We start from the raw sequence: 27,239 nt of genomic DNA on the forward strand, positions 1-27,239 counted from the left end.
TGTTCCAGGCATCAGTGCCCCAACCTTACCTAAGAAAGGCTGCCTCAGCTTTGGTTTCCTTCCATAGCAGCAGTTGCTTGCCCACGTATTATCCTGTGAAAAACATGCTTTAGTGGGCTCAGCACAGCGTTTGCATCATTGCAGGTATTTTGAACTGAAGGAAACCATACCAAGGTAGTACCTGTCCACAGGCCATGGGGGTGGAAAAGGCTTCATGACCAGCTGTGCCTCATCTGCCATGCCATGCTGGCATCCATCATGCCCTGCCAGCTGAGCATCTGGCAGGTGGAGGTGTTACACTTGATGCACATGTCACTGCTACAGACATGGTTGGTTTGGAGTGGTCTGAAGTTGCAGGGGAGGTTTAGATGAGATACAAGGAGGAATTTCTTTACTGAAAGAGTGGTTAGGCACTGGCAGAGGCTGCCTGGGGAGGTGGTGGAGTCACCATCCCTGGAGGTATTTAAGAAACGTGTAGCTGTGGCTCTTCAGGGCATGCTCCAGACGCCCAGATTGTAGGATATTATTTTTTTGTTTGTTTGTTGTGTGTTTGCTTTTGTTTTGTTTTTGTTTTGTTGTTGTTGTTTTGGTTTGGGTTTTTTTGCTTGTTGTGTATGTATGGTTGGACTCTGTGGTCTCAAGAGTTCCTTCGCAACCACGACGCTTCTGCGATTCTGTGAGCGGCTCCCGAGGATGTGCTGCACGGCAGTTTGCTTATGATAAAGGTGAAAGCCGTGGCTCATCCTGGCCCTGCCCCTGCCCACAAAGCCCTTTGGCTTCAGAGGGTGGAGACTCCTCGGGGTGACCGAGTGCAGGGATCGCAGTTCCCCGCTCGCTGCCGTGGTGCAGCAGAGGGGATGTCACGGGTGGGACTGCCCTGCCCTGCCCGCTGAGCGAGCCCTCGGGGCTGCCTCTCCGCAGAACACCTCCTCCCCCCTGCAGACCATCTTCTCCTCCCTGCCTCCTTCTCAGCTGCTCCAGACCTGGTAAGTGAATCGGTAGGAGCGGTTTAGCCCTTTCACGGAGGTAGAGTTAACTTGGCGTAGTGGCTTGCTTCCACTTGCATGAATTGCTTACTCTGCCTTTGCTGTGGAGTTAGGTTCAGCAGCTGTTTTCCTCCAGAAACCAAAGGAAACACATCAAAAACACTTGCCGGCCTTTTCCCAGCTTTCCAAAGGATCTAACTGAGAATTTGGGCAAGAAATTAATGATTTTTTTTTTTTTTTAATGTATATATAAACAGGGGACGAAAGCTTCAAGGTTTAAAGTAAAACAGCAAACAGTTGAAAGTGTAGAATATTGTGCAGGGACTTCATACTTTAGAGTCCCCCCATTTACAGCACAGGGCTCTTTTCACAACGGATAGGTTACAAATCCCTAGTAAATCGGTTGGCAGTTAACTTGCGGATTGCCTGAATCGCATTATCCTCATTTACTCCAGTGGTTTTAATTTTCTACGCGTGTTCCCGAGAAAGAGAACTGTATGGTCCTAGGCTGGCAGCTGCCCTCTTTGCGTGCCCACATCCATTCTCTGGTGTGTGTTAGAGCCCTGGAAATGCACGTAACTAAAGGGAAAAAAAAAAAAAAAAAGAAAAGAAAAAAAAAAAAGAAGGCATAATTATGACTTCTCTGAATTGATATGGCTCTGAAGTCTAAAATGCATGTCTGTAGTCCATACTGTACTGTTTCATCTTGCGGGTTGCAAGACTAAACTTCGTACCCTTTAGAAATAATGTATCACTTAAATGTGGATTTTTAAATAAATTAATTAAAAATAAAAGCTATTTTGTAAAGGGTTTGAATGAGCTTCCTTTAGAAAACTGCTGAAAGCGTCTGTGTCGCTAGAACTTTCTCCAAGTCATTTTAATGCTTGTGCTCTACAAAAATACTTCGAATAACTGCTTGGATTCTAAAAAAGTCATTTAAAATACACTTCTGAATTTTGCCATTTGCAATTTTCCTATTGCTCCTGGTTTATTGTTTTTTCTAATTTGAACCTCAAATCTGTTGCCAGAAGCTCTGCAGGAAGACTGGCAGGAAAGAATCTTACTTGAGTTTTTATATAGGCTATGTCTCTTAAGGCATACAAATAGGTTTACTAAAATGGCTTGAAAGACTTCAGGTATGGAATATAGGTTTAAGTTGATGGAACTGCATAGGACGTTGTGTTGCTGTTTTATGATTTTGTTTAGTGCCCCTGTGTATGTAGGTAAAATGAGACTTTGGACTTTACAAGTCTCAGAAGAATACACAGGAAAGCAATCGTACTGAGAATTTCATTGTGCATTGAAACAGAGGGCAAACAGATTTCATTATAGTTTTCAAGAAAGTAGTCTAATTTTGTCATTAATAAAAGGTTAAATCTCAAGATCCAGAACTTCATCTTCTTAGAAAATTTTCTGAGACTAAATATCACTGAAGGAAAGGTTTTTCTATTAGGCTTGAGTGGAAATTGATGCTGAAATCAGTGGAAATAAAAATATTTTAGAAAGATTCAGGAAAGCAAATGAAATTGGTAAAATTCCCAGAGAGTTCATAATATTTTCTATAGTTGATGCAAAAATAGTGTATCATATCCAGAACTGATATGATGAGAATTTGAAATAATTTATCATATTAATAAATATTTCTGAATGCAGCAGTCACTATGTATTGTCATTAAATCTTCTCAATTCTGATCTAAAGTAGGTATTTGTCAGGTATTGGCAATGAATTCTATGAAACTTCATTTAAAGAATTTTATATTGCATATAAAACTATTTGATTGTTCATCATGGTTGTTGGGTTTGATTTTGGTATTTTTTGTCCTGCACATGCTTAAAATGTTTCTTTGAAACTTCAAATGAAACTTAAAATGTTTCATGGATTTATATGACTTTAAACAGAATAAATTATTTTTTACTAACAGGGCCTAAAGCATTTTTTAAAAAAAATCCATTCCTAAGGATTTGCAAACAGCTGACGATTATATTAGCTGCAAAAAGGAGAAGGCTCTTGTGTTCCTTTGCTGAAATTTATTGCTAGATCACAAATGGAGAGGTCATTTTTTTAAAATACCAAACAGTTTATCATACTGAGTACTTATGGCTCAGGGTAAAATGGTCCCTAAAAAAGCAAAGCCATTCAAAAGCCTCACTCTACCACACAGGCTTTGTTTCTACTGTTAGCACTTCATCTTCTCAGCACACTCCTAGCCAGGATCCCAGTCAGCACCTGGGAGGTTCCTACAGGTTGCCCAGGCAAAGCTGCGACTGCCTCAGTCTTGTGCTGGTAAGGGTCCTGCTTGGAAGGAGAAGCTGGTTTGTAGGACTTCCCAAAATCTCTTCCCTTGAGCATGTCCAGAACTCTGTCATTTTGTCATCCCAAGGAGCTGCCTTGGGAAGAGAGAGAACTCACACAAATTTCATAGAGCAGCTTAACAATTACTTATCAATAACCAAGTTTGAAGCAAATGAGTGTTCTGCATTTTCTTCTGGCAATAAAATCAAAGTGTAAAATGCTATTTTGCAAGGAATTATGCAGCTCTGTGTGCTGGGCTGCATCAAAAGAAGCACAGGCAGCAGTCAAGGGAGGGGATTCTCCTCCTCTGCTCTTGTGAGAGCCCACCTGGAGTACTGTGTCCAGTTCTGGAGTCCCCAGCACAGGAAGGCCATGGAGCTCCTGGAACATGTCCAGAGGAGAGCCACAAAAATGCTCAGAGGGCTGGAGCACCTCCCCTGTGAAGCCAGGCTGAGGGAGCTGGGGTTCAGCCTGGACAAAAGGAGGCTCCAGGGTGACCTCAGAGCAACCTTCCAATATCTGAAGGGGCTACAAGAAAGCTGGGGCAGAGCTTTTGACATGGGGGTGTAGTGACAGGACAAGGGGCAGTGGTTTCAGACTTGAAGAGGGGAGATTTAGGTTGGACATTAGGGAGAAATTCTTTCCTGTGAGGGTGGTGAGACACTGGCCCAGGTTGCCCAAGAAAGCTGTGGCTGCTTCACCCCTGGCAGTGTTGAAGGTCAGATTGGATGGGGCTTGGAGCAACCTGGTGTGGTGGGAGGTGTCCCTGCCCATGGCAGGGGGTTCAACTACATGATCTTTAAGGTCCTTTCCAACCTAAACCATTCTGTGATTCTATGATTTTCAGTATTAGCACCTGAAATAGTTTTTTTTGTTTGTTTTTTTTGTTTGTTTGTTTGTTTTGTTTGTTTTTTTTTTTACTTTGTTAAATTGCATGTGCCCACAAATACCCCTTTTCCTGAAGGGGCAACCATAAGAAGGAACAGCACACAGACAGATCTCTGCCTTCCATGCACAGGATCCGAATCCTGTCACCACAGCAGCTTACACAAGCTGCAGTCATGAAGAGCAATGCTGACCTATACCAACTGGTCCTGAATCTAGTCCTTACGTATAGATGCCAGTGAGCAGTGCCTTTGCAAGGGACAATGTCAAAGAACAGTATTTTGTTCCAGGAGATTTGGGCAATGAGTGTTCTTGGGCCTCCCTGATCTGGGGTTTTCCTGCCCACAGCTGTCTTAAATAGCCATTGAGGAGCAGTGTGCTATGAATACCTCTGATCCTTCTCAGAGCTGATTCATCTAGCTAGCTTCTGCAGTGTTCTTTGCAAACATGCATAAAACTAATCATAATTTGACTGGTATATTAAATTTAACATCCACATGTTTTCTGTTCTTAAGAACAACTCCGTAAAAGTGGTTGTGATCATGTACTTATTGCATGATAATTTTTGATCCTGTGCTTATTGTCTGCCAGTCAGGTTCTGTCTGGAAGACTTGAGTCTGCTTCATACCTAAATGAAAAGTTTGTTTTGTAAATAGCATTTCTGACATTTCAGTGCAAGTGCTGAGCTAAGTTTTGAGAATGATCTCTTAAAAAAACCAAACAGCAAACCCAAATGAGACAAAGAATTTATTTGTTCTCTTTATAATGCCTGAGATCAGGCTCTGCCTCACTCTCTCCAATTTGCTCATATCATTACATCAGTAAAGCTGAAATATTAAGCTGAGAAAAAAAGTCTGATCAAGTAAAATACTGATCTAGATACCTTCTGGATGCAGTGCTCCATGAAGGTCAGAGTCACACTGTCTTCTGAATAATTCTGCACTCACATCCTGCTGCTGGCTATCCAATATTTCAAGCAATTTTGTGGCGAGACTTCATATGAAAAGTTCTCACTGCAGATCTGTACCAAATCATCTTTTCAAACAGCAATGATTGATGTTCAGACAGACCAGAAACCACTATATGGAAAGACTTACAAAATGCTCACCTACAGGTAGAAAAGTCTGTTCAGGCACAAGCAGAGAAAAGTGTAGGCAGTTTAGCAATAAAAGGCTTACAGACTTTAAATTTTGCACATTTAATTAATGTTCAACTTACTAAAAATCCATTTCAGCTTAAATTAAAGCTAATTTATAATTATATTTGACTACAATTTATGTGCATTGTTGGAAAACTTGTCCAAGATTACTGACTGCTAAAACGTGAAGACGTATTTTTTCCCAGCACAGAAGACTGCAGTTTTGTCACAAGAGGCAACCTTGGGTTGTATTTGGGATGATATCATTTGGAGACAGAGGAACCAGTCTTTTACATGCAGATAGGCCTGTTGGTGAAAGTCAGGCTTCCAGCTGTCTCACTGCACTGATAGCCACAAAGGCAAGTTCAGCTCTGTGGCAAGCAACCTTAGAAACTGACCAGATAAGAGCTTGGTTTTTATGCAACCATATGACTGTGTTAGATTAAACAGCTTTTTGGTTTTTTGGTTCATTTTATTAACTACTCTCAAATTCCTTCAGTATGTCTGAGACAGTCTCATAATTTGCCTTCTTCCTTGCCACAAGCAGTATAACTATGCTAATCTAAGAGACTCAGAATGGCTTAAGTTGGAAAGGACTTTAGATGTTACCTACTCCAACTAACTTCATGGGCAGGGATACCTCTCATCTAGTCCAGGTTGCTCAAGGCCTCATCCAGCTTGGCCTTGAACACCCCCAGGGAGGGGGCATCCACAACTTCTCTGGGCAATCTAGCAGTGCCTCACCACCGTCATACTGAAGAGCTTCCTAAGATCCAGTCTAAACTTCTCCTTTAGTTTAAAACCATTTCTCCTTGTCATCTTGCTGGACATTCATGAAAAGTCCCTCTCCTGCCTTTCTGTAGGTTCCCTTCAGGTATTAGAAGGCAACTGTAAGGTCTCCCTTGAGTCTTCTTTTCTCCAGGCTAAACAATCCCAGCTCCTTCAGCCTCTCCTCATAGTGGAGGTGCTCCAGCCCTGGATCATTTTTGTGGTCCTCCTCTGGACACATACCAACAGATCTGTGTCCTTCCTATGGTTGGGTATGCCAGAACTGGAAGTGGTAATCAAGGTGAAGTCTCTCATAAGTGCAGAGAAAAAGGGGGGAATCACCTCTCTTGATCTGCTGCACACTCCTCTTGGTGCAACCCAGGGTTGGCCCTCTGAGCTGCACAGGCACACTGCCAGCTCTTGTTAAGCTTCTCATTAATCAACACCCTGAAGTCCTTCTCTTCAGGGCTGCTCTCAACCCACTTTGTACCCATCCTGTAATTGTGCCTGGGGTTGGTCCAACCCAGGTGCAGAACTCTGCACTTGGCCTTGTCGAAGCTCATGCAGTTGATGCTGGCCCATTTCTCAAGCCTTTTAAGGTCCCTCTGCATGACATCCCTTCCCTCAAGTGAATTCACCACATCACAGAGCTCCCTGTCATTGGCAAACTTGCTGAGAGTGCACCCGATGCCATTGTCCATGTTGCTGACAAAGATGTTAAAGATCACTGGATCCAGAACAGACCCCTGAGGGATTCCACTTGTCACTGGTTTCCAGGTGGACATTGAGCCATTGCTCTCTTGAAACAACTTCAGTTGTTGCACAACTACCTTCCAGTTTTCACATGGAAAGCAAATTGAAGGAGGAGAATTACTTCTCAGTGGTGTCAGTTTCCATGTTCCTATACCCTTGGCAAAATTATTTTGATTCTAGAAATAAATGAACAGTGTTCAGGTTTTGTTGTCATTGTGCAGAAGCACTAGAGGTGGGAGGAGGGTCTTTGCTTTCAAATTATCCCTCAGGCGGATATCCTGCTGGTTGTCTGCCACAGACCACCCAAACAGGATGAGGAGGCAGACAAAGCATTTTACGAGTGGCTGACAGAGGTCTTACAATCTCCAGCCCTTGTTCCGGTGGGGAACTGCAGCCTACTGGATGTCTGCTGGAAATAGAACACTGCAGAGAGGAGACAGGCTAGGAGGTTCCTCAAGTGTATGGAAAGTAACTTCGTGACACAGCTGGTAAGTGAGCCTACCCAGGGAGCAGACCTGCTGGATCTCCTGTTGGCAGACAGGGAAGGACTGGTGGGAGGTGTGGTGGTCTTGGGCTTAGTGACCGTGAAATGGTTAAGTTCTCAATCTTTACTGATCTAAGGAGGAGGGGCAGGAAACCCTCCACCATGGACTTCCGGAGGGCAGATGTTGGCTTGTTCAGAACATTGGTTGAGAGAGTCCCTTGGGAAACAGTCTTGAAGGGTGAAGGGGTCCAGGAAGGCTTGGATGCTCTTCAAGAAGGAAATCTTAAAGGCACAGGAGCAGACTGTCCCCATGTGCTGTAAGACAAAGTGTCAGGGAAGATGACTGACCTGGCTGTATAGGGAGCTTTTGCTGGGACTCGGGGAAAAAAAGGGGAATTTACCTGCTTTGGAAGATGGGGCAGGCAGGGGGAATCTTGTTAGGGCATGCAGAGGAAATACTAGAAAGGCAAAAGCCCTGCTGGAGCTCAACCTGGCCACTGTAATAAGGGAAAACAAAAAAAGTTTTTACAAATTTATCTGTAAAAATATATTAACAATAAAAAGAGAGCCAGGGAGAATCTTTGTCCCTTATTGGCTGCAGGGGGAGGGAGAACATTGCAACCAGAGGTGAGGAAAGGGCTGAGATACTTAATGGCTTCTTTGCCTCTGTCTTCATCAGTCAGAGCAACCATCCCCAGGTTATGCAGCTCCCTGAGCTGTAAGATAAGGATGGAGAGCAGCACAACTGCCCTTCATCCAGGAAGAAGCAGTTAAGGACCTGCTCCAGCACCTGGACTCTCAAAAGGCTATGAGGCCAGATGGGATCCACCCCCGAAGTATTGAGGGAGCTGCCAGAGGCGCTCACCAAGCCTCTCTCCATCATTTATTAATAGTATTGGTTAACAGGGGAGGTCCCAGATGAGTGGGGGCTTGCCAGTGTGACACACATCTACAAGACTGGCAGGAAGGAGGATCTGGGCAACTGCCAGCCTGACCTCAGTGCCTGGAAAATTATGGCAAGTGCAGGACAGCCAGGGGATCAGGCCCAGCCAGCGTAGGTTTGGCAATGGCAGCTCCTGCTTGACCAACCAGATCTCCTTCTATGACCATGTGATCCACCTAGTGGATGAGGGAAAAGCTGTGGATGTTGTCTACCTGGACTTGAGTAAAGATTTTGATACCATCTCCCATGGCATCCTCCCAGAGAAGCCAGGCCAGAGAGTTGAAGTCAAGAGAGTTAAATCTAGTTGATGTCTGGTGACCAGTGGTGTCCCCCAAGTCTCAGTTTTGGGGCTGGTTCTGTTCAGTATCTTCATCAGTGATGTAGATGAGGGGATTGAGTGCTTCCTCAGTACGTTTACAGACAACACCAAGTGTTGGTCTGCTTGAGGCTGGACAGGCTGGATCAATGGGCCAAGACTGAGGCTTATGAGGTCTATATGGTTTTAATATATATATATATATATATATATATGGTTTATATATACATATCTATATATATCTATATATATGGTTTATGAGGTTTATATGAGGTTTAACAAGGCCAAGTGCTGGATCTTGCGCTTTGCCTCAACAACCCCAGGCAATGCTACAGGCCTGGGGAAGAGTGGCTGGAAAGCTGCCCAGTTGAAAAGGACCTGGGGGTGTTGTTCAGCACCCGGATGAATATGAGCCAGCAGTGTGCCCAGGTGGCCAAGAAGGCCATCAGCATCCTGGCCTGTATCAGGAATGGTGTGTCCAGCAGAAGAAGGGCAGTGATGGTGCCCCTGTACTCAGCTCTGGTGAGGCTGCACCTCAAGCGCTGTGTTCAGTTCTGGGCCCCTCACCACAAGAAGGACATTGAGGTGCTGGAGTGAGTTCAGAGAAGGGCAACCAAGGTGGGAAAGGGTCTGGAGAACAAGACTGTGAGGAGAGGCTGAGGGAGTTGGGAATGTTTAGTTTGGAGAAGAGGCTGAGGGGAGACCTCGTTGCTCTCTACAATTACCAGAAAGAAGGTTGTAGGGAGGTGGGTGTTGGCCTCTTCTTCCCAGGGAATAATGACAGGAGCAGAGGAAATGGCCTGAAGCTGCAGCAGGGGAGGTTTAGATGAGATATTAGGAGGAATTTCTTTACTGAAACTGTCAGGCACTGGCAGAGGCTGCCCAGGGAGGTGGTGGAGTCACCATTCCTGGAGGTATTAAAAAACTGCATAGATGAGGCACTTCAGGACACGCTCCAGTGGTCATGGTGGGCTTTTTTTTTCTGAGTTGACAGTTGGATCAATGATCTGAGAGGTTTTTTCCAACCGTTACAATTATGTGATTCTGTGAAAGAGATAAGTAGGAAATGGGCAAACTCAAACTATAGAGAAATCTGATGGAGTGGACAGGTGGAAGGCCTGGTCCTGTTAGACCTTGATAATTTTGAACCAGTTGTTCGGTCAGTCACTTGTTGTATCTGTGGTTTCCAACAAGAATGCTGTTTATGTACCAACCTCTCTACCCAGGGCAGCTCTCCCAAAAAAGCCTGAAGCCATGCTGATGCCTGCTGGGAGAGGTACCAGCTTCCTCCTACTGGGAGAAGAGATGCAGCTGATGCCTGTGGCCAGGTGCTGCCATGGGGGATCTGGCAGCTGGAACTCTGCAAGAAAGGACTCAGAGTTCCTCCATGCTGGACACAACCACCCCCAGCTGGCTGCAGGGGACCTGGCACTGGCCAAAGCCAGGCAATGTCGGCACTGCTGGTAGAGCCTCTGAAAATCTGTTAAAGAGGAAAAGATGCTGTGCAGCACCTGTGAGAGAGGAGTGAGAAAATGTGATGGAAACAGCCCTGCAGACACCAAGGCCAGTGAAGAAGAGGGAGGAGGTGCTCTAGGCCCTGGAGCAGAGAATCCACTGAGAAGGTGGCTGGGTGGGCAGCTGGTGGCCAGCCCAGGTCAGCCCACGCCAACAGAACATCAGTGTGGAAGGAGTAACTGTCTCTAATACCCCATGTGGTGTGATGCAACATGGCAGATCAAGCTCCCCATAAACTGTGTCATCTCAAGGTCTGAGCTCTCAGGACCCAAGCTTCCTATCTGGAAAAGAGAGACTAAGGTGGACATCTGCAAGGTCCACTGTAGATCCAATGCTGAACGCTGGACCAAACAGATGCACCTTTCCTCTTCACACCTACTGAAATCTTCCTCCTCTCTTTTATTTTTTTTATTTACAGACGAAAAATGGCAGAAGGCCAGCCACATTTAAGTATTGAGATGTCAGACTGGAATACAAATGGCATCCCCAGCAGAAAGCAGTCCTCTCTGGACACAGCCAGCCGGGAAGGGAGTGTACTAACTTTCCACAACATCTGCTACCATGTGAAGACAAAGACTGGGTTTCTGTGTTGTCAAAAAACAGCCCATAAAGAAGTTTTGAGAGATGTCAAGTATGTATTGAACCCTGTCTTTAGAGTATGGGTATGGTTTATTTTTGTCCTGATAGCTGAGTCCGCTCTTGACACTGAGCCACTAACAACAATATATAGAATTTTGTCAAGATTTAGAAAAATGCAATGTATATATGGTTGCTTTGTGTTTCCTGTCATATTGCCTAAGCTTCCTGCTAGGTCCCAGTGGTTCTCAGTCATGACAGCTGAGCCTGTACAACAGAGAGCTAATGCTGCTGGGCACCATCTCCCCAGCCCCAGAGAGGGACAGCCCTCCAGGCTGCTGGCAGCACTGGTGCACACAAGCCAGCTGTGGTCCTTCTACACCATATCATGGTTTGAGTGGACCAGATTAATTTTTGGTACCGATACAAGAGCCTAAAGAGAGGACCTTGAGGGCTCTGAGAGGGGTGGAAACAGGTGTCAATATTCCTTCCCATTCCCTGCCCTCACTCTATAAGTCAGGACTACAAGCCAGGAGGCCCCTTTTTCTTGCTCCTTTCTTCCCTGGTGCTTCACTGAGCTCCCAGACCCTGGAGCATCCCCTGTGCCATGGTGTTTAGCAGAGATACCAACACTGGGTCCTCACTGGGCTCCTTCCCTAAGGTGTCCCTTGGGAAGGCTAATTTTGGGAGTTTTAACTTAAAATGTTGAAGTCAGTAATATAAAAGAGGGGTTTGGTTAACTTTAAGGAGATGTAAAATTTAGTCTTTTCTTCAAACATTGAGCACTGCTGCAGGAAATTAATCACATTAGGGGCTTTGCTCAATAATCCTTGCATAAGGTTTGCCCATTCACCATTCAGTAGATAAGCTAAGTGGAAGTACTCATACAGAATGCCATTTCAAGTCACCAGTGACTTTCAGCTCCCTAATTCCAATTTCTATCATAAATATCATATTCTATCATAAAGAAGTTGGGGGTTGTTCAGCTTGAAGAAGAGGAGGCTCTGAGGTGACCTTATAGCAACATTCCAATATCTGAAGGGGCTACAAGAAAGCTGGGGTAGGGCTTTTGACACGGGTGTGTAGTGAGAGGACAAGGGGAAATGGTTTCAAACTTGAAAAGGGGAGATTTAGGTTGGACATTAGGAAGAAATTCTTTCCTGTGAAGGTGGTGAACCCCTGACACAGATTGTCCAGGGAAGTTGTGGCTGCTCCATCCCTGGCAGTGTTCAAGGCCAGGTTGGATGGGGTCTTGAGCAACGTGGTGTGGTGGGAGGTGTCCCTGCCCATGCAGGGGGGATTGGAACTTGATGATCTTTAAGGTCCCTTCCAACCCAAACCATTCTATGATTCTGTGATTCGCCCTTTTGTGTAGCTGTGTCTGTCCTGCTCTTTGCCCATGAAGTTTCCAGACCACCGAAAGACAAGCTGGTAAAATCTTTCCTACTCTTCTGAAGAGAGCCCTGTATTATGGTAACTCCATTGACACTGATCATTTGCATCAATGAAGGTCCCCCTTGTGGCTTACTGTAGAAGACCAATGCATTTTCCCCTCATCAAAAATGCCATGTGTGCATTTGCTTTGTTAAATACTGGGTGGTGTTTTTTTGTTAAATAATGTAACATATGTATAGTGTGTATGCTGCTTAATCTGTGGAACCAAAAGTTGGCACAATAAGGAATTGAAGGAAGGAAATAAGCATCAGGAAGAGCAAAGCCAAGCCTTCTAGGTTGCATGTCCTTAGCACCTAGGAATAGTTGCAGTGGACCAGACCCACAGCCAAGCACTCTGATTGCAGATACATGTATGGCTGATAATAATCAGTACCAGAATGCAGTTGAAGGTAAACCTGCTATCAAAATACACAGACAAGCATTTGTATGCTCAGCATGAGTTTTGTGTACACCTAAGCTCTGTTCAGTGCAGATTTTAGGGGCTATTCAGGAAAAGTAGCAACAATGCCTTCGTAGCTTCAAACAAAAAGATAAAAAATAAAGGGTAGCAGTATTTCCATATACTGTGTAATTTCTATGGGGTCTTTTCTCCAAATGCTTAAAAGCTATTTCCATCTGGCTTCTGAGTTTTATGTGGCTTAATATCAGAGACAGTGGGACCATTATCTGCAGTTTCTGTAAGTACAGACAAATCCTTCGTATGCTGTTTAGAGGCACCATTATTCTGTCTGCTAGGAGAATAATATGGTTAGAACTGAGTGTGGTTAAAGCAAGTATGTGCTTCACATCTGGAGATACATGGGGGAAGAGCATGCATACAGGTTTTGCTACATTTTACTCATGTTTCTGTGATATCTTCTTTATATGAAGAGTAGTTCTTGAATTAAGGTGGAGTTTGATTGTAAATATTGTTTGTGATCAGGCAGCTTCATTAATTCTGAAATCAAGGGGATGCAGAAGATAGTTCTACAGATAATATACTCTAGCTCATCAGATGAAACAGTAGCAGAGATAAAAACACCCTCCTTTTGTAAAACCTATCTTTTTTTGTCTTACAGTGGCATCATGAGACCAGGACTGAATGCAATTTTGGGACCCACTGGTAGTGGTAAATCTTCGTAAGTGCCTCTTTGCCCTACACAGAAATTACAAGAAAATGAACCTGCTCATATTTAGCAGTAATGAACAATAATTTTGAGGAAAAGTTTTGTTGTCATTTCACTGGTTTCTGAGAAATACCGAAATTGAAAAAAGATAATCAGCTTACATGACAAAGATGCAGTTCAATTTTAGTCCTATACTTTATTATTCTATGTTAAACTCTTATTATTGAACAAATGGACACAAATGCGTTGTGAAATTGCACAGATCTCATTTTCTTAGGAATCCAAGACAAAAGAAACTTGTCCCTTGAAAGTTGCTGAGAGTTTTCTAAGTAGCAAATGTTTAATATGGGATACCTTTAAAAAGGTCTTTGTTCCATGAGCTTGGTTTGTGGTCCAAAGATCTTACCTCCTGCATGCTGATCTGACAAAGTAACCAACTTTTCTCCTAGTCTGCTTGACATTTTGGCTGCAAGGAAGGATCCTCATGGGCTTTCTGGAGACATTTTGATCAATGGAGCTCCTCAGCCTGCCAACTTTAAATGTACCTCTGGATATGTAGTACAGGTAAGTAATTTTTATCACTGTATGTTATTTATTGTCCTCTTCTGACTGCAACTGTAAGAAGTTGCTGGCAGTGTTGGAAGTACCTTGTCTTCATCTAAGAATTGAGGCTGATGCAGGAGCAACTCTCCATGCTTCCACCCTCAGTGGGAAACTCTGCTTTGTATTTGAGTCTCTTTAATGCTTTACAGTCAACTGGAGCAGATGCTCTGGATCTCTCCTTGTTCACCATTTGGGGGAACAGCCTTAGGTTACCAGTAGACACAGAGTTATTTTCCAAGTATGATGCTTTCTGGCAATATCCAGCTTACACCTCCTCCTTCCTGAGACAGCATCACTGTTCTGAGAAAACTGTGATTCTGCCAGGGTGTGCTGGGGAGAAAGGCATGTAAAGGGCAGAAGAAGGAAAAGCACATCCCTTTTTTCATTTCTTTCCCTTCTTCACTACCTGTGCTAGCAGCAGGCTTGCAGTTTATCAAGACCCAAGGAGATGCATCTATGAAAACCCCTGATACAGAAAGGTAGTCCCTCAAAACACACCTGGCCCTCTGGACTTCCTACCTCTGACAGATTCCTGTCTGAGTAATCACCATGTAACTTTTTTATTTATTGAAGGATGATGTGGTGATGGGAACCTTGACTGTAAGAGAAAATTTGAAGTTCTCAGCAGCACTCCGTTTGCCAAAGTCAGTGAAGGAATGTGAAAAAAATGAACGAGTGAATCAGATCATCAAGGAACTGGGTTTGAGCAAAGTGGCAGATTCCAAGGTAAGGCATGTAAATATGGTGCTTAAATCACAAATACTAATCTATTTAATGGATGGCATGGCAGATTGAAAAGGAAAGTACAATTAAATAAAACATTTCAGTAATAAAATAATCACATTTCTGTATAGTGATCTGTACAGACTCTGCTGGCATTGCCATGTGCTTTGACATTGTGGGGAAGGGGGTTGGTTATCTGTGGCTGGAGAAAAAGAGAACACATCAGGTGTGATACTAACATTAAGACACAGCCTAGTAGTGAGGTAACATCTACATCTGTACATCAGGGTAGGGTCAAACTTTCTTACAATTCTTCACATGTGCTGCTATGTTTGTAAGATGCTGTTCACTCAAATATGTGTTAACACATCAAACAAGATAACTTTCTTGTTTTCTGGCAGGTTGGCACCCAGTTCACTCGTGGGGTGTCTGGAGGAGAGAGGAAAAGGACCAATATTGGAATGGAGCTCATCACAGATCCCGCCATCTTGTTTTTGGATGAGCCAACTACGGGACTTGATGCCAGTACTGCCAATGCTGTCCTGCTGCTTCTGAAAAGGTGAGACACAACTTTGTGTTTTCACCATTCAGCTCTGCTGCATTTCAGCTGTATTTGATTCACATTACCGTTAGAATGAGCAAACAGGGAGGTCAGAGGTGTAATTGTTTCCTGGCAAGCCAAGGCTGCAGAGGGGGTAGGAAAAAAAAGCTATATGAATTCCCTCAATCCAAAGCAGCTGCTCACAGCAGTACACAAAGCATGTCTGTGCTGGGACTGCAATTCGTCCATGATAACTTTTGTAGACGCTTTCACTTATTTTCATGTCTACCTGGGCCAAAAAAATGTGATAAAAATGCTGGTTGTACAGTCTGGTAACATGACCTAAATCTTTTTTTTTTTCCCTTCGCCCTCTTCTCTCTGCCATGCCAAGTTGATCAAACTTACACGTGGCTTAACTGAAGTTGCAAATTCTCTTCTCTAAATGCTGAATTGACTTGCAAAACCAGTATCTATGTCATTCTTCTCCTTCAGGATGGCAAAACAGGGAAAAACAATAATCTTCTCCATCCACCAGCCTCGGTACTCCATATTCCGACTGTTTGACAGCCTGAGCCTGCTGGCTGCAGGGAGGGTGCTGTACCACGGGCCTGCTCAGCATGCCATCGGCTACTTCCAGTCTATTGGTGAGTATAAATCACAGCAGAGCCAATGGCAGCCACAACTGTAGCTGGCAGTAACTTGAATAAAATGCCAACAGCACTAGAGCAGAGTTGGACATAGTGTGTATTAGCAGGTAACAGGCTAAGAATTTCTCGTGGTATTCTGTCTCTTGACCCATATGTGGGTTTAGATGACCTCTAATCAACTGTTGCTGGGCACATCTTGATTAAATGAAGCCCAGGCTAGTGCTGAGAAGGGCACCTTGCCATCTGTCCCCTTCCTTCCACTGAGCCAGCTGTCTGTCAGTGCTGTTTACCTCTCAGGTAAGCAGGGAGTTCTGGAAGCCTGCAGTGCCATGGCTTCTCTGTGGCCACAATCAGAGATTGATAAAGTCATAGAATGTGACAGGTTGAAAGGGATCTCTAGAGATCTTCGAGTCCAGCCCCCCTACCAAAGAAGGGTCACCTGTCACACAACCACCACTCAGGGCTTGTATTGCTGTCACTGCAGGCTACGAGTGTGAGCCCTACAACAACCCTGCTGACTTTTTCCTGGACATCATCAATGGAGACTCCACTGCAGTGGCAGTGAGCAAGACCGAGGAAACGAGCACAGGTATGAAACTCAGAGATGAGGTGAATTATCCTAACGTATTTTGCCAGACAGTGTCCAGCACAACACAGGAAAATCACTTACAGGTGTCAAACAGCCAGGAACTGTGTTGTACCAGCATGCAATTTTATGGAGAGTGTTAGGTATTTCTGCTCCATGGTGCTTTAAAGGGAAAAGAAAACCCCACACTGTGTCTACTTCCTTCTTGTTTATGTGTGGGAAATAGTTAGCATAGTCTGAAACAAGTAAAAAGTGCATATACAGCCCTGCAAGATAAAACAAGCCCATGTATGCAGGAAGAGTTTGCCTCACATAAACATGCCTGTAGCAATTTGTCACTGTCATCCATTTCACCGTAAGCCGACCTGTACACCGCCATGTCACACTCACATTAGGAGATGTTAAGGGTGAAACTGTATTCTCCTGTATTGAAGCTGTAATGTCTGGAAATACAAGAAACTGTTTTGTTGTCTCTCAGTGCAGAGATGGAGCTTCTTTCACCTTCCAGGCAAACCAGCTGGAGTCCTGCAGAAGCAGAGGTGATAAAACAGAACAACTCTTCCAGTTAGAGACATACTTTGTTGCAGTTAGGACTTGCAGTTTTTCCCAACTGGGATGGTTCATCTGTTATGAAATTATTGGTTTCCTTCCTCTGAGGAGCATGGGAAGATGAGAGTACAGATAGGGATTAGGGTTCTTCTGCTGCTTCCCTGACGTTGCAGTAAGGCAGAAATTATCCCCAAGATAACAAATCAACTCTCACCTCTGTTCAGTAGCATGCTTTTTCATCCTGTCTGTTGCTACTCATTAACTGGACTCTTATATAAATGATGAATATGTGTCCAAACATACAGTTTTACTGTATCTTTAGCAAAGAAGTAATCAGCATTTTACAAAAATGCTGACTGTTCAGCATATAGTTGGAAACACTTATTTGCTATTGGAAAAGCACACACTTCACTGCAAGTGAGAAAAAAAAAGGAGCTTCAGCTGAAATTTCTGTATGATAGACTCTAAAATTTGACTGAAGTTGATACATGCAGGATTAACCTGAACTAGAAGTCTGGGAGGTATAGGGTTATCTCATCAGCTCTGTGAAGCAGATCACTTACAGAAACCTAGGGGTGTGTGTGAGGAAGTGGAAATCACATTTTAATTAAAAAACAGATTGCTGACAGTTTGAAACTTCATCAGCAGACCAGGGTTAACCTAGTCAGTCTGCTGTGAACCCACTGCCTCTTGGCTAGGTTACACAAACACAGAGATTTGGTATTTTACCAACCCTTTTGAATTGCATGCTATGAGACTGAGTGCAGTGAATAACTGGACTTAAATGTACATATTAATTCTTTGGGTTCATTAGCAACTCTCTCACCCATACAAAATGCTCCTGGCTTAACTACTAAACAGCCTTCCCACCCCCTACAGAAATAGTTTTATTTCTTTTTAATCCTTGCAGCAGAGAGCACTGCAGAATGCACTGAATGTGATAAAACGTTGGCTGAGAAGTTAGCAGAAAAGTACTCCAACTCTGCCTACTACCAAGAAACAAAAGCAGTGTTGGAGAACATTCCTTTGGGAAATAAGAAGAAAACAAAAGCAATTTTCCGACAAATTACATATGCCAATTCCTTCCTTCACCAGCTGAAATGGGTGTCCAGGCGCACATTTAAAAATCTGCTAGGAAACCCTCAAGCTTCAATAGCTCAGGTAATGCTATTTGTATCTATCCTTTCGTGGTATATGGGGAATTTACTCCATTCCTGTATGAGGTAAATCATTGGGATGGTTTTGATGGTGTCCTGAGTGAGCAGCACAAGGGACTGTTCAGTAATTAATTTTGGGCTAGTGAAGGACTCTGGGAGGCAAGATCTTTCCAGCAAAGTATTCTCCTCCTTCTAGACAGGAGCAGATTATCTCCCAAGTAGTTTCACACATTTGCTCAAGACCACTCTTCAGACTCTACTATAATTGGATATACTCTATACTACTGGACTATAATTGTCCAGACTTGGCATTGTGAGGTTTGGCTTCAAATCTTCTCTCCCACCAGGAAAAGTTAACAGATGACACTTGCATACTTAATTGGACTTTAGCACAAAATGAAGTGCTGCCAAGTTGGCTCAGCTGGCAAAGCTGGCAAAAATATCTGCACAGTCTTGTAACGTGTGTGGCATTTGGTCATTTCATTGTTCAGAATGACAATGATGTCTTGTGAAGAGGATGTGATGAAGAACAAAATAGTGTCATACCAACCATGGAAGATGAGCATGTTCTACATGACTGGCCCTGTTAGTGCTGTTTTTCCAGAAGAATCAACACCAAAAGTGTTGATTTCTTCAAAGCTGCACATGGCCTTCAAAAATACAGAATGCCTCTCTGATCTCTGCAGAACAACTAATCCTCAGGAATCCCCTCATTCATGACCCAAATACTGCAGTCCCAGCACCAGCAAAACCATCACTGCAATTCTTAGTCATCTGAGAAAAGCCAATAGAAAAATCGGTACCAAGCCAGGGGTATAAATTATCTTCATCATGGTTTATATAATGAGAGAACAAACAGCCAGCATGGAAGGGAAATGAGTCTAGGATCCTCGAGATTAAAAGTCTTTGAGTACATTTGTGTGTATGTTGATACTATAGAGATCCTTAATAATTGCTTTGTAAAAGCTTGACCTTGTGACAAGAATTAGAGTCTCAAAGATCTTGTTGTAATACCCCAAGGTCAATGGTCCTGACTTGTTTCTCACAATCTTTTTGATCTCCCCACCCTCATTAGGGATGGATTTCACAAGTATTCTTGGAGAGGTACATGGCTAATTAAGCCTCTTTTCATTAATCTCTTCCAAATTGGTCTTGATATGATTGCTGCTTTCCACTGCAGTTGGCCTAGGAGCTAAAATACTGCTGACATCTGCTCCTTTCAGAAGAATCTTAGTGACAGGGTACCACGGGTCAAGGGGTTTATGGTATTATGGTTCGTGCATTGCTCACAATTAAAAATGACAGAACTGCCTGATACCATCAGTTTTGCTGAGAATTTTGTCATTTGCATTAAACATTAACAAAGTGTGATGTACACACTTCAATCTTTCAATTTATATGCTTGAGGCAGCTTGCATCTATGCTATTGAAATTGTGATACAGACTGAAAATATCAGTAGACTTACAGCTTGATTGCAGTGTCTTGCTCAGTGTCTTTCCCTCCTCTGCTCTGCTCTTGTGAGAGCCCACCTGGAGTACTGTGTCCAGTTCTGGAGTCCCCAACACAGGAAGGCCATGGAGCTCCTGGAACATGTCCAGAGGAGAGCCACAAAAATGCTCAGAGGGCTGGAGCACCTCCCCTGTGAAGCCAGGCTGAGGGAGCTGGGGTTGTTCAGCCTGGAGAAGAGGAGGCTCCCAGGTGACCTCAGAGCAACCTTCCAATATCTGAAGGGGCTACAAGAAAGCTGGGGCAGAGCTTTTGACACGGGTGTGTAGTGAGAGGACAAGGGGCAATGGTTTCAAACTTGAAAAGTGGAGATTTAGGTTGGACATTAGGGAGAAACTCTTTCCTGTGAGGGTGGCAAGACCCTGGCCCAGGTTGCTCAGGGAAGTTGTGGCTGTCCCCTCCCTGGAAATATTCAAGGCCAGGTTGGATGGGCAACCTGGTGTGGTGGGAGGTGTCCCTGCCCATGCAGGGGGTTGGAACTGGGTGATCTTTAAGGTCCCTTCCAACCCAAACCGTTCTGTGCTTCTATGATTTCATATTAAAAACAGTCCCAGGAATAAGATGTGTGATAGTACCCAGCAGTTACACAATGTGGAGCATGAAAATAAACTGTCAGCCCCTACCCAGCCATCAGCACTCAGGTGCTGGTTGCCAAAATCGAAGTAGCACTGAGATGGCACTAGGGAAACACCCAGAGCAGCACTGCTCTGAAGAGCCAGCATCAGCTTCAGAGCTGAAGTTTCCCTTTGTCACTGACAGCAGATGAGGCATCACCAACTGACCCAGGAGGGTGGAGAGGATCAGCTGGGAGAGAGGAGTGACATTGCAATACATCATCAAGCAACTTAATCATGGCATCCAACAATGGCTTCAACAGTGGTGGGGGAAAGGACCTTGACTGAGGTCCATGTGATGCTGGGGTTCCTCTGGGGAAGGGTGTTGTTCATTCTTTCTAGCGTGCCCCTCCAAGCGTCTGCTATCATCCTCCCCCTGTGGCTGGTGCTGGCACCCCCAGAGTAGTTCCCTTAGGTCATAGATTTGGTCTGGCAGGAGTTCAGGAAAAAAGCAGTGGTATTGCTGCCAGAATGTGCCTCCTGCCAGTGCTACCACAGAAGGGTGAGCAGCAGAAGCTCTGGTATGTCCCTCCTTTCTAGCTGTCCCAGTGGCTGGCTGCCACAAGGGCAGGTGGCACTGGGGACTCCCTGTATCTCACACGCCTCTTGCAGGACGTTCTGGTGGAAGACTCAGAGTCTTGCTGTGCTGTAGGTTGCCATCTGCCCCATTGACCCCTCTGCCCAGCTTGTATAGTTTTTCTCCTTTCTGAAGACACATCCTACACATCCTACAAACCTACACTCAGACACCACATTCAAGAAGCTTGCTGAAGCTTTGAAAGCAATAAGAATAATACTTTTTTTTTTTTTTTTTTACACTTAGCTATGTGTTACAGCTTTCCTGGGACTGGTTGTAGGTTGCATTTTCTTTGGACTTAAAGAGGACTCCACTGGACTACAGAACAGGTTAGTCAGTTCGGGTAATGGATATAAAACTCCCTTCTTGTTGCTACAGGAGAGAAAACAGCTTGGAGGCTAAGAAGGAACCTGCCAGCTCAGACATACATCTACCACTAAAAGCAAATGCTTGCCTTTGCATCAGCAGGTAACATGGGCAAGCTTAAGTTAGTGACTTTGAAGTGAGAATGTTCTTCTGCCTCTGGGCAGGTCCCTGAACTGAGAGAGGGATGCAGTTCTGCCCTGCCATGCTGAAACCTGGATAAGCAGTCCAAATGAAGTGAGTAACCCTGCATCTGGAGGATGATGTTTTGCAGTGCCTGTCAGGTTGCTGAAGATGAGATGTCAGATTAAAACAGCTTAGCTCAGCACGGCAGCATTTTAACAACTATTGTGCAAAAATTTCCCCAGGATAAAAATATCAAAAGGTTAAAATAGACAAACATGGCTATACCAACCTGGCTAATTAAAGCTTTGACCTTGCAACTGTATCTATATGCTCACTTGAGTTTACCAGCAGTAAGTCAGAAGGTGCATCTAGAGCCAGATTTTAAAATTATTTTGGTCTTTGTATCATTTTAACAGCTGTATGCATGTGACCTGACAAATGGGTTTGCAACTAAGAAAGCTCTGGATCTCGAAACCCTTTATAACTTTTATTTTTAAATGGTCTACTTTTAAATTGGATATGAAACTATGAAAGCAAAGCCTTAAATTCTGTTGGAAAAGGGGAAAACAAGTTTTCACATTGCTTGTTCACTTCCTCACAGTTTGCATCAGACAAATGCCTCATAGATTGAGAGTTTTTAACATGTCAGGAAATTACATATTAAAAAAAATAAAATCAGTTCACTTCCTATCCTTTGACTGCATCAGAGAACATACTATCCTTGCATGCAAGTAACAAATACTCCCTGTACCATGTCTGCTTCAGGCTTGCTACAGACTCAGACTTGTAGCCAAGCACTTCCCTGTGGAATTCAAGATGGGATGTCACACACTGCCAGGCTCCAGGTCCACATGGATTTATGTACTCTGCAGTGGAAACACTACATTGACATTGAATTTTTCATAACTGCTGCTGGTTTGCTTTTTCTAGAGTGGGTGCAATGTTCTTTCTGACCACCAACCAGTGCTTCAGCAGTGTCACAGCTATTGAACTCTTCATTGTGGAAAAAAAGATATTTATGTAAGTAAAACATACAAAAATGTTCAGGTTATCTGTTAGAGCTGGTTTCTTTGCCCTGCTTTAGCTAATTGTCATTTAAGTGCACCTAGTGCAGAGTTTTCAGATTATTTCACTGTTGGCAAATGTATCCTTCTAGCCTGCCTAGTGAGTTGTCTGCAAATCCCCCTAACTGTACCTGGTTGCAGATGGCTCAGAGATTAAAGTTATTAACATATGTAGGAAAAACCCCCTCAATACTCAATTTAGCTATTGGTTATTAAGATTCTGATTTGCTAATGAGGACAGTAAATACTATGAAACAGGATTCTTTAAAGCTGTGCAGATGACACTGCTCAGAAACGGAAAATTATTTAAGCTTTACCCTCGCTGTTTTGACATGACATACACTTCCACCAAAATCTATGTACACAAGTGTCCATATTCATTTGCATATTAAAATACCACCATTTCAGTGTGTGGCTTACAGGACATTTGCATTACAGCCTAACTGTGAAAGAACTGTTTGGATTTTTTTTCAGTTTGAGCTAGAATTAATTTGTCTCCAGGTAAAAATGATCTTACTGGTTTCTAGCAATTAGATTTGTAATATACTGTATGAATATCTGTGTTCCAGACATGAATACATCAGTGGGTACTACAGAACATCTGCATATTTCATCTCAAAGCTAGTGGCTGATTTATTACCTATGAGGACTATGCCAAGCATCATCTTCACCTGCATAATCTACTTCATGTTGGGCAAGTATGGTTTCCTACAGTCCCATTACAGCCTCCGCAATGAATCAGCAAGGTTTGATTTATTCCTTTTTTCATCTATGGCCATCTTAGCTGCTGATGACTTCTAGAAGATGGTTTTTTTCATCCTTGAAAGAACATCTATCAACAAAAAGTTTTTTTCTAAGAGCTTCATTTTGTGTGAATAGCAGCTTGTTCTTTTTAGTAAAATGTTAGTGATTAGAGTGCAGATTGCTGGCACCAGCATGTACAACCCCAGAACCCATCAAATGTCACCTTCAAAACATTTCCCAAGAAGATCATTTTCTAGGTTAAGGTTTCAGATCACAACATCCTTTTGGGATGTCCCAAAAGCAGAATTTAAAAATAATCACAGTTCACTTCAGTCTGACTATTTTTTCCCAAGGAATAGGGAACAAGGCCTCACATGCAAGAGGTCCTCAGTGCAAAACTGGAGTAAGATAGACCTTGCTACACATCCATATTAACCTAATGGTCTCCAGGTCCATTAGGCAAGCTCTCTGCTGGAAACAGGTGAAGTGCTGTACAGCTGCTGCTCATGGGAATGCACTAGGAACTTCCCCTTTGGTGGACAACTTGAAGCCATGGTGAAACCTTCACCTGGGACTGTGTGGAGTGGAGTACAGTACTGTAACTTCTACCCATCCTGCTGTCTGCAGTGTTACTGCAGTTACAGACATAGTGCTTATTCATGCTGTCCTCCATGGACAGGACATAAACCCATGGGCTCTCACAAGCCCCACTGCAGTTTTGGGTTCCATGGGTTCTGTGCTGTCAGACAAAATGCATCCTACAGGAACGATACAAAGCATAAGCCAGGATATTGTTCAGGTTATTGTGGAGCTTTTGCAAGATCATACTGAAACCCTTCTTGTTCTCACCTTTAAGGTTTGAAACCAACAGTAGAAGCCTTCTTTATAATGCTGTTCAGCCTTTTGATGGTGTCCTACACAGCCACTTCCATGGCCCTTGCCATTGCAGCAGGACAGAGCACGGTGTCTGTAGCAAACCTGCTTGTGACCATCGCATTTGTTTTTATGATTGTGAGTAGCATGATTCAGTTTTCTAGACCAAATCCTGAAAGCCTGGAAATGCTGAAATCTAGAAATCCTACCAGCACAGAGTTCGGCTCAATCCTGCAAAAAGACTGTGGGGTTGAGCATGTTGAATATCCTGACTTGTTTGATAACTGCAGGGTCAAATATTCAGGTTTGTCCTCTTACATAACAAGAACCAGGGGCCGCGAGGGCTGAGCGTGAGGGGAGGGAGAGTGAGTGCCCTCTTCCCTCTGGCTCTGTCAGCCAGCATGCTGCCTGGAAAGCAGAAAAGCAGCTTAGACCTACATTTGGTTCAGTCTCCTTTAGCTTTGTGAATTTGGCTGACAACAGAACCCTGCTCTCTGAGATCACTCTAACAGCTGCAGTTAGAAGTCCAGCACCATAAACCATGAGGAAATGCTGGACCAAGAGCCAAACCCACCTTGCCTCAGACTTGGGGCACACATGCAAAACCAAGTGCACATCTCCAGCAGCTCCACACACCCTACCAACCACAGGCAGTCAATCTGAACCCATGTGGCACCCACAAATGGGAAGCATCTGGGTTTAATGCATGGGTGAAAGCATTCCCCCTTACTCATTTTGGGAGGACCACACAGAAATTATTCCCTCCCTCTCCTCTGTTCTTCCACTGGAAGAGTTTCTTCCTCTAGAAATGCCTTCCCACTTGTTTGTAATCTGAACAAGCAGAGTCAAGAGCTGGAGACTTACACATTAACACAATGTAATTTGTAATTTGTTGTGTTGTTCCTGTGGCTTTTTTCCAATCCTGGCCTCTAGATTTTCTCTGGGTTGCTGGTCAATCTCACAAGCATCATGTCCTGGCTCTCCTGGCTCAAATACTTCAGCATCCCTCGATATGGACTGACAGTAAGTGCTCTATTTTCCTCTATACAGACTTGGAAAAGATTTGGTAGAAAGGAATGTCTTTGCTCATGATAAAGAAGACTCCATACTTTCTGGACTAATGAGCAAGAGGTCAGCTAGTTAAATACAGCAGTTGCAGAAGGCTGCACAATATCTTGAAATAAGAAAAACTTGCAATCAACCAGCACCCACTGCTATTGAGAAGAGCTTATTTCTGTAACTTGGCTACCTCTCATGTTAGAGAGACACTAAACAGTTATATCCATTGGAGTGCAGTTGGATGAAGAAAATCTTATCCCTAAAAAAACAATTATTTTCCTTCAATCAAACAAAAACTTGCCAAGCTAAAAAATTTCTCCTACTTTGATAATTTAGGTAGTGATGCTTTGCTGAAAAATTTGGGCTCTAATATGCCTGTGCATAAATAGTTTAGCCTGGGGAGGTGTTGAACCCTGGTGACTGTATACATGCCTCTCTTAAAAGAAAAAGAACCATGCTGCTTGGTCAGAAAATGGAGACTTCGCCAGCACAGTGAATTCTGATAGCATCACATTTTTTAGAATAAATTTGAATCAAATTATATCTCATCTTGTTAATGTATGATTCCTTTACCTACTGATCTCTGTGGTCATTGTTTCTTTTATTTTAAAAAGGCTTTGCAAATCAATGAATTGACTGGTCTGGACTTTTGCAGCATCAGTAACAACACAAAATTAGGCAGCAATGATACGTATGGACAGAGAGGCCCACTGTAAGTATTCTGGTACATTAAATTGAATCTCACCCCCATTAACTTAAAACGTTCTAGAGTGTTAGCATGTTTATGAGATACTGACAACCAGCAGAATCTGTGAGTTACTATAGGGAAAATGAAGTCTTGAATGAGTTTTTGTGTTCTGCAGAGAACATTTCGCTTGTTGTCATAGTCAGTATTTATAGGACTAAAAATATCTGGTGTTATGCTTCTCACTTTTCTTTAAAGTGCATTTACTGAACATACACATGCTCTACAATTGTCCAGCCTCACAAAATCGATTTCAGCTTCTTGCAGGAAGCCAATTACAACTGTAAGAAAAACAAATTTACAAATAGAAAAGAGTGAAATATAGCTGGTTTTTGCCTAGCCTACTATAGACATGAAAGCACACTACAACATCTAGGGATGTTTCTAGATACTTCAGACTGACTGAGTTTCTAAATGTTTGTGTGTTAATCTGCAGGTGGTGTACTGGAGAGGAATATCTGAAAAATCAAGGAATCGATTTTACAAGTAGCTGGGGCCTGTGGCAGAACCACCTGGCTCTTGCTTGCATGACAGTAATATTCCTTACCATTGCATACCTGAAACTGCACCTAATGAAGAAGTTTTCTTAAAGCCAGAATGAAATATGAGGAAATTCCCACTGTTCTGTAGTCTTATGAACTGACTTGATTTGAGATCTTGCCTTGTATTTTTATTATTACAGAAGTTGAGTCCCATCCTTGTAAGTTCTTAGGTATTAATATACTTTGCTGAAATGCCTGGCATGCCTCATTCCTCTTTGCCATAAAAAGTAAGCAACCATTCATTTAAGAGGCTGTTCTCTGTCTACATGTTCTCGTTATGAATTTGTAAAATGATGAAACTAATACTTAATGGCATAGTCTGAAAAAAAAAAAGATACTTTAATCAGCATCTACATTTACTCGCAAGCTATTCAGTCCAACGTGATGCTTACCAGTGTAGTCTTCACTGCTAATGTGGTCACAGTCAACAAGACAGAAAAACACCCTCTCCATCCCATTGTATCTTATACCCTTTCCTCTTTGGGAATAATAATTACTGCGTGAGTGTACTTGATTGATACCATCAGGTTTTTCTTCTTAACCATCTTGAGTGGTAGAAACATTTTTTTAAAAATCAAGATAACTGTACTTTCTCACTCATCCAGTTTGCATAATTCTCGTACCAAAATTGGCATTTTCTCTGTTCAGCTGCAAGTCAGCTTCACTGTCCTGTTATTGCTGATACTGTGAGCTCCTAGTCTTTTTTGTGTCTGTCTGTTCAAGTGTGCAGGTCCTCATTCATAAGTCCCTAGGTTGCAGTAACCCTTTCCTGCAGCCCAGATTTTCTCCTCACCATACACAGCAGGAGTAGTTTGTCTCCTGCCTCTTGGTACAGATGCAGCAGCACTTACACCAAGGATCTCTGCCCTCATCACTCCCTGTTATTATTTCATGCAGTAAAGTTTGCTCTGTTTAAAAGACCTGTTGCTTAATTTTGGCTGTGGTCTACAGACTCTTCACCAGTCAGCTCTCCTCATGAGTTTATTTAGGAAGTGCATGTG

The 27,239-nt window shown here is 43.3% G+C and overlaps 1 protein-coding gene across 1 annotated transcript; it reads left to right on the forward strand.

Annotated features, from left to right (window-relative positions):
* The first annotated feature begins 854 nt into the window (after positions 1–854).
* Positions 855–26,474, forward strand: ABCG2 (ATP binding cassette subfamily G member 2 (Junior blood group)). Its single transcript, XM_030450557.1, has 16 exons — positions 855–986; positions 10,500–10,712; positions 13,171–13,230; positions 13,668–13,782; positions 14,395–14,547; positions 14,946–15,103; positions 15,578–15,729; positions 16,217–16,321; positions 17,778–18,028; positions 20,969–21,051; positions 22,142–22,231; positions 22,845–22,969; positions 23,876–24,030; positions 24,826–24,915; positions 25,566–25,663; positions 26,133–26,474. Exons 2-16 carry the CDS (start codon positions 10,507–10,509, stop codon positions 26,284–26,286), a joined length of 1,995 nt encoding a protein of 664 aa, XP_030306417.1. The 5' UTR covers positions 855–986; positions 10,500–10,506; the 3' UTR covers positions 26,287–26,474.
* Positions 26,475–27,239: the final 765 nt, after the last annotated feature.

This window comes from Calypte anna, chromosome 4B, assembly GCF_003957555.1.
Source record: "Calypte anna isolate BGI_N300 chromosome 4B, bCalAnn1_v1.p, whole genome shotgun sequence".
Lineage (NCBI taxonomy): Eukaryota > Metazoa > Chordata > Aves > Apodiformes > Trochilidae > Calypte > Calypte anna.

What these genes read in the sequence shown, in the direction of transcription:
- ABCG2 (XM_030450557.1), top strand. Translation starts at nt 10,507, where the DNA reads ATGGCAGAAGGCCAGCCACATTTAAGTATTGAGATGTCAGACTGGAAT. An exon ending in GTCCTGCTGCTTCTGAAAAG is followed by an intron (nt 15,104 to 15,577) that starts GTGAGACACAAC and finishes CTTCTCCTTCAG; the next exon opens with GATGGCAAAACAGGGAAAAA. An exon ending in CGGCTACTTCCAGTCTATTG is followed by an intron (nt 15,730 to 16,216) that starts GTGAGTATAAAT and finishes CTGTCACTGCAG; the next exon opens with GCTACGAGTGTGAGCCCTAC.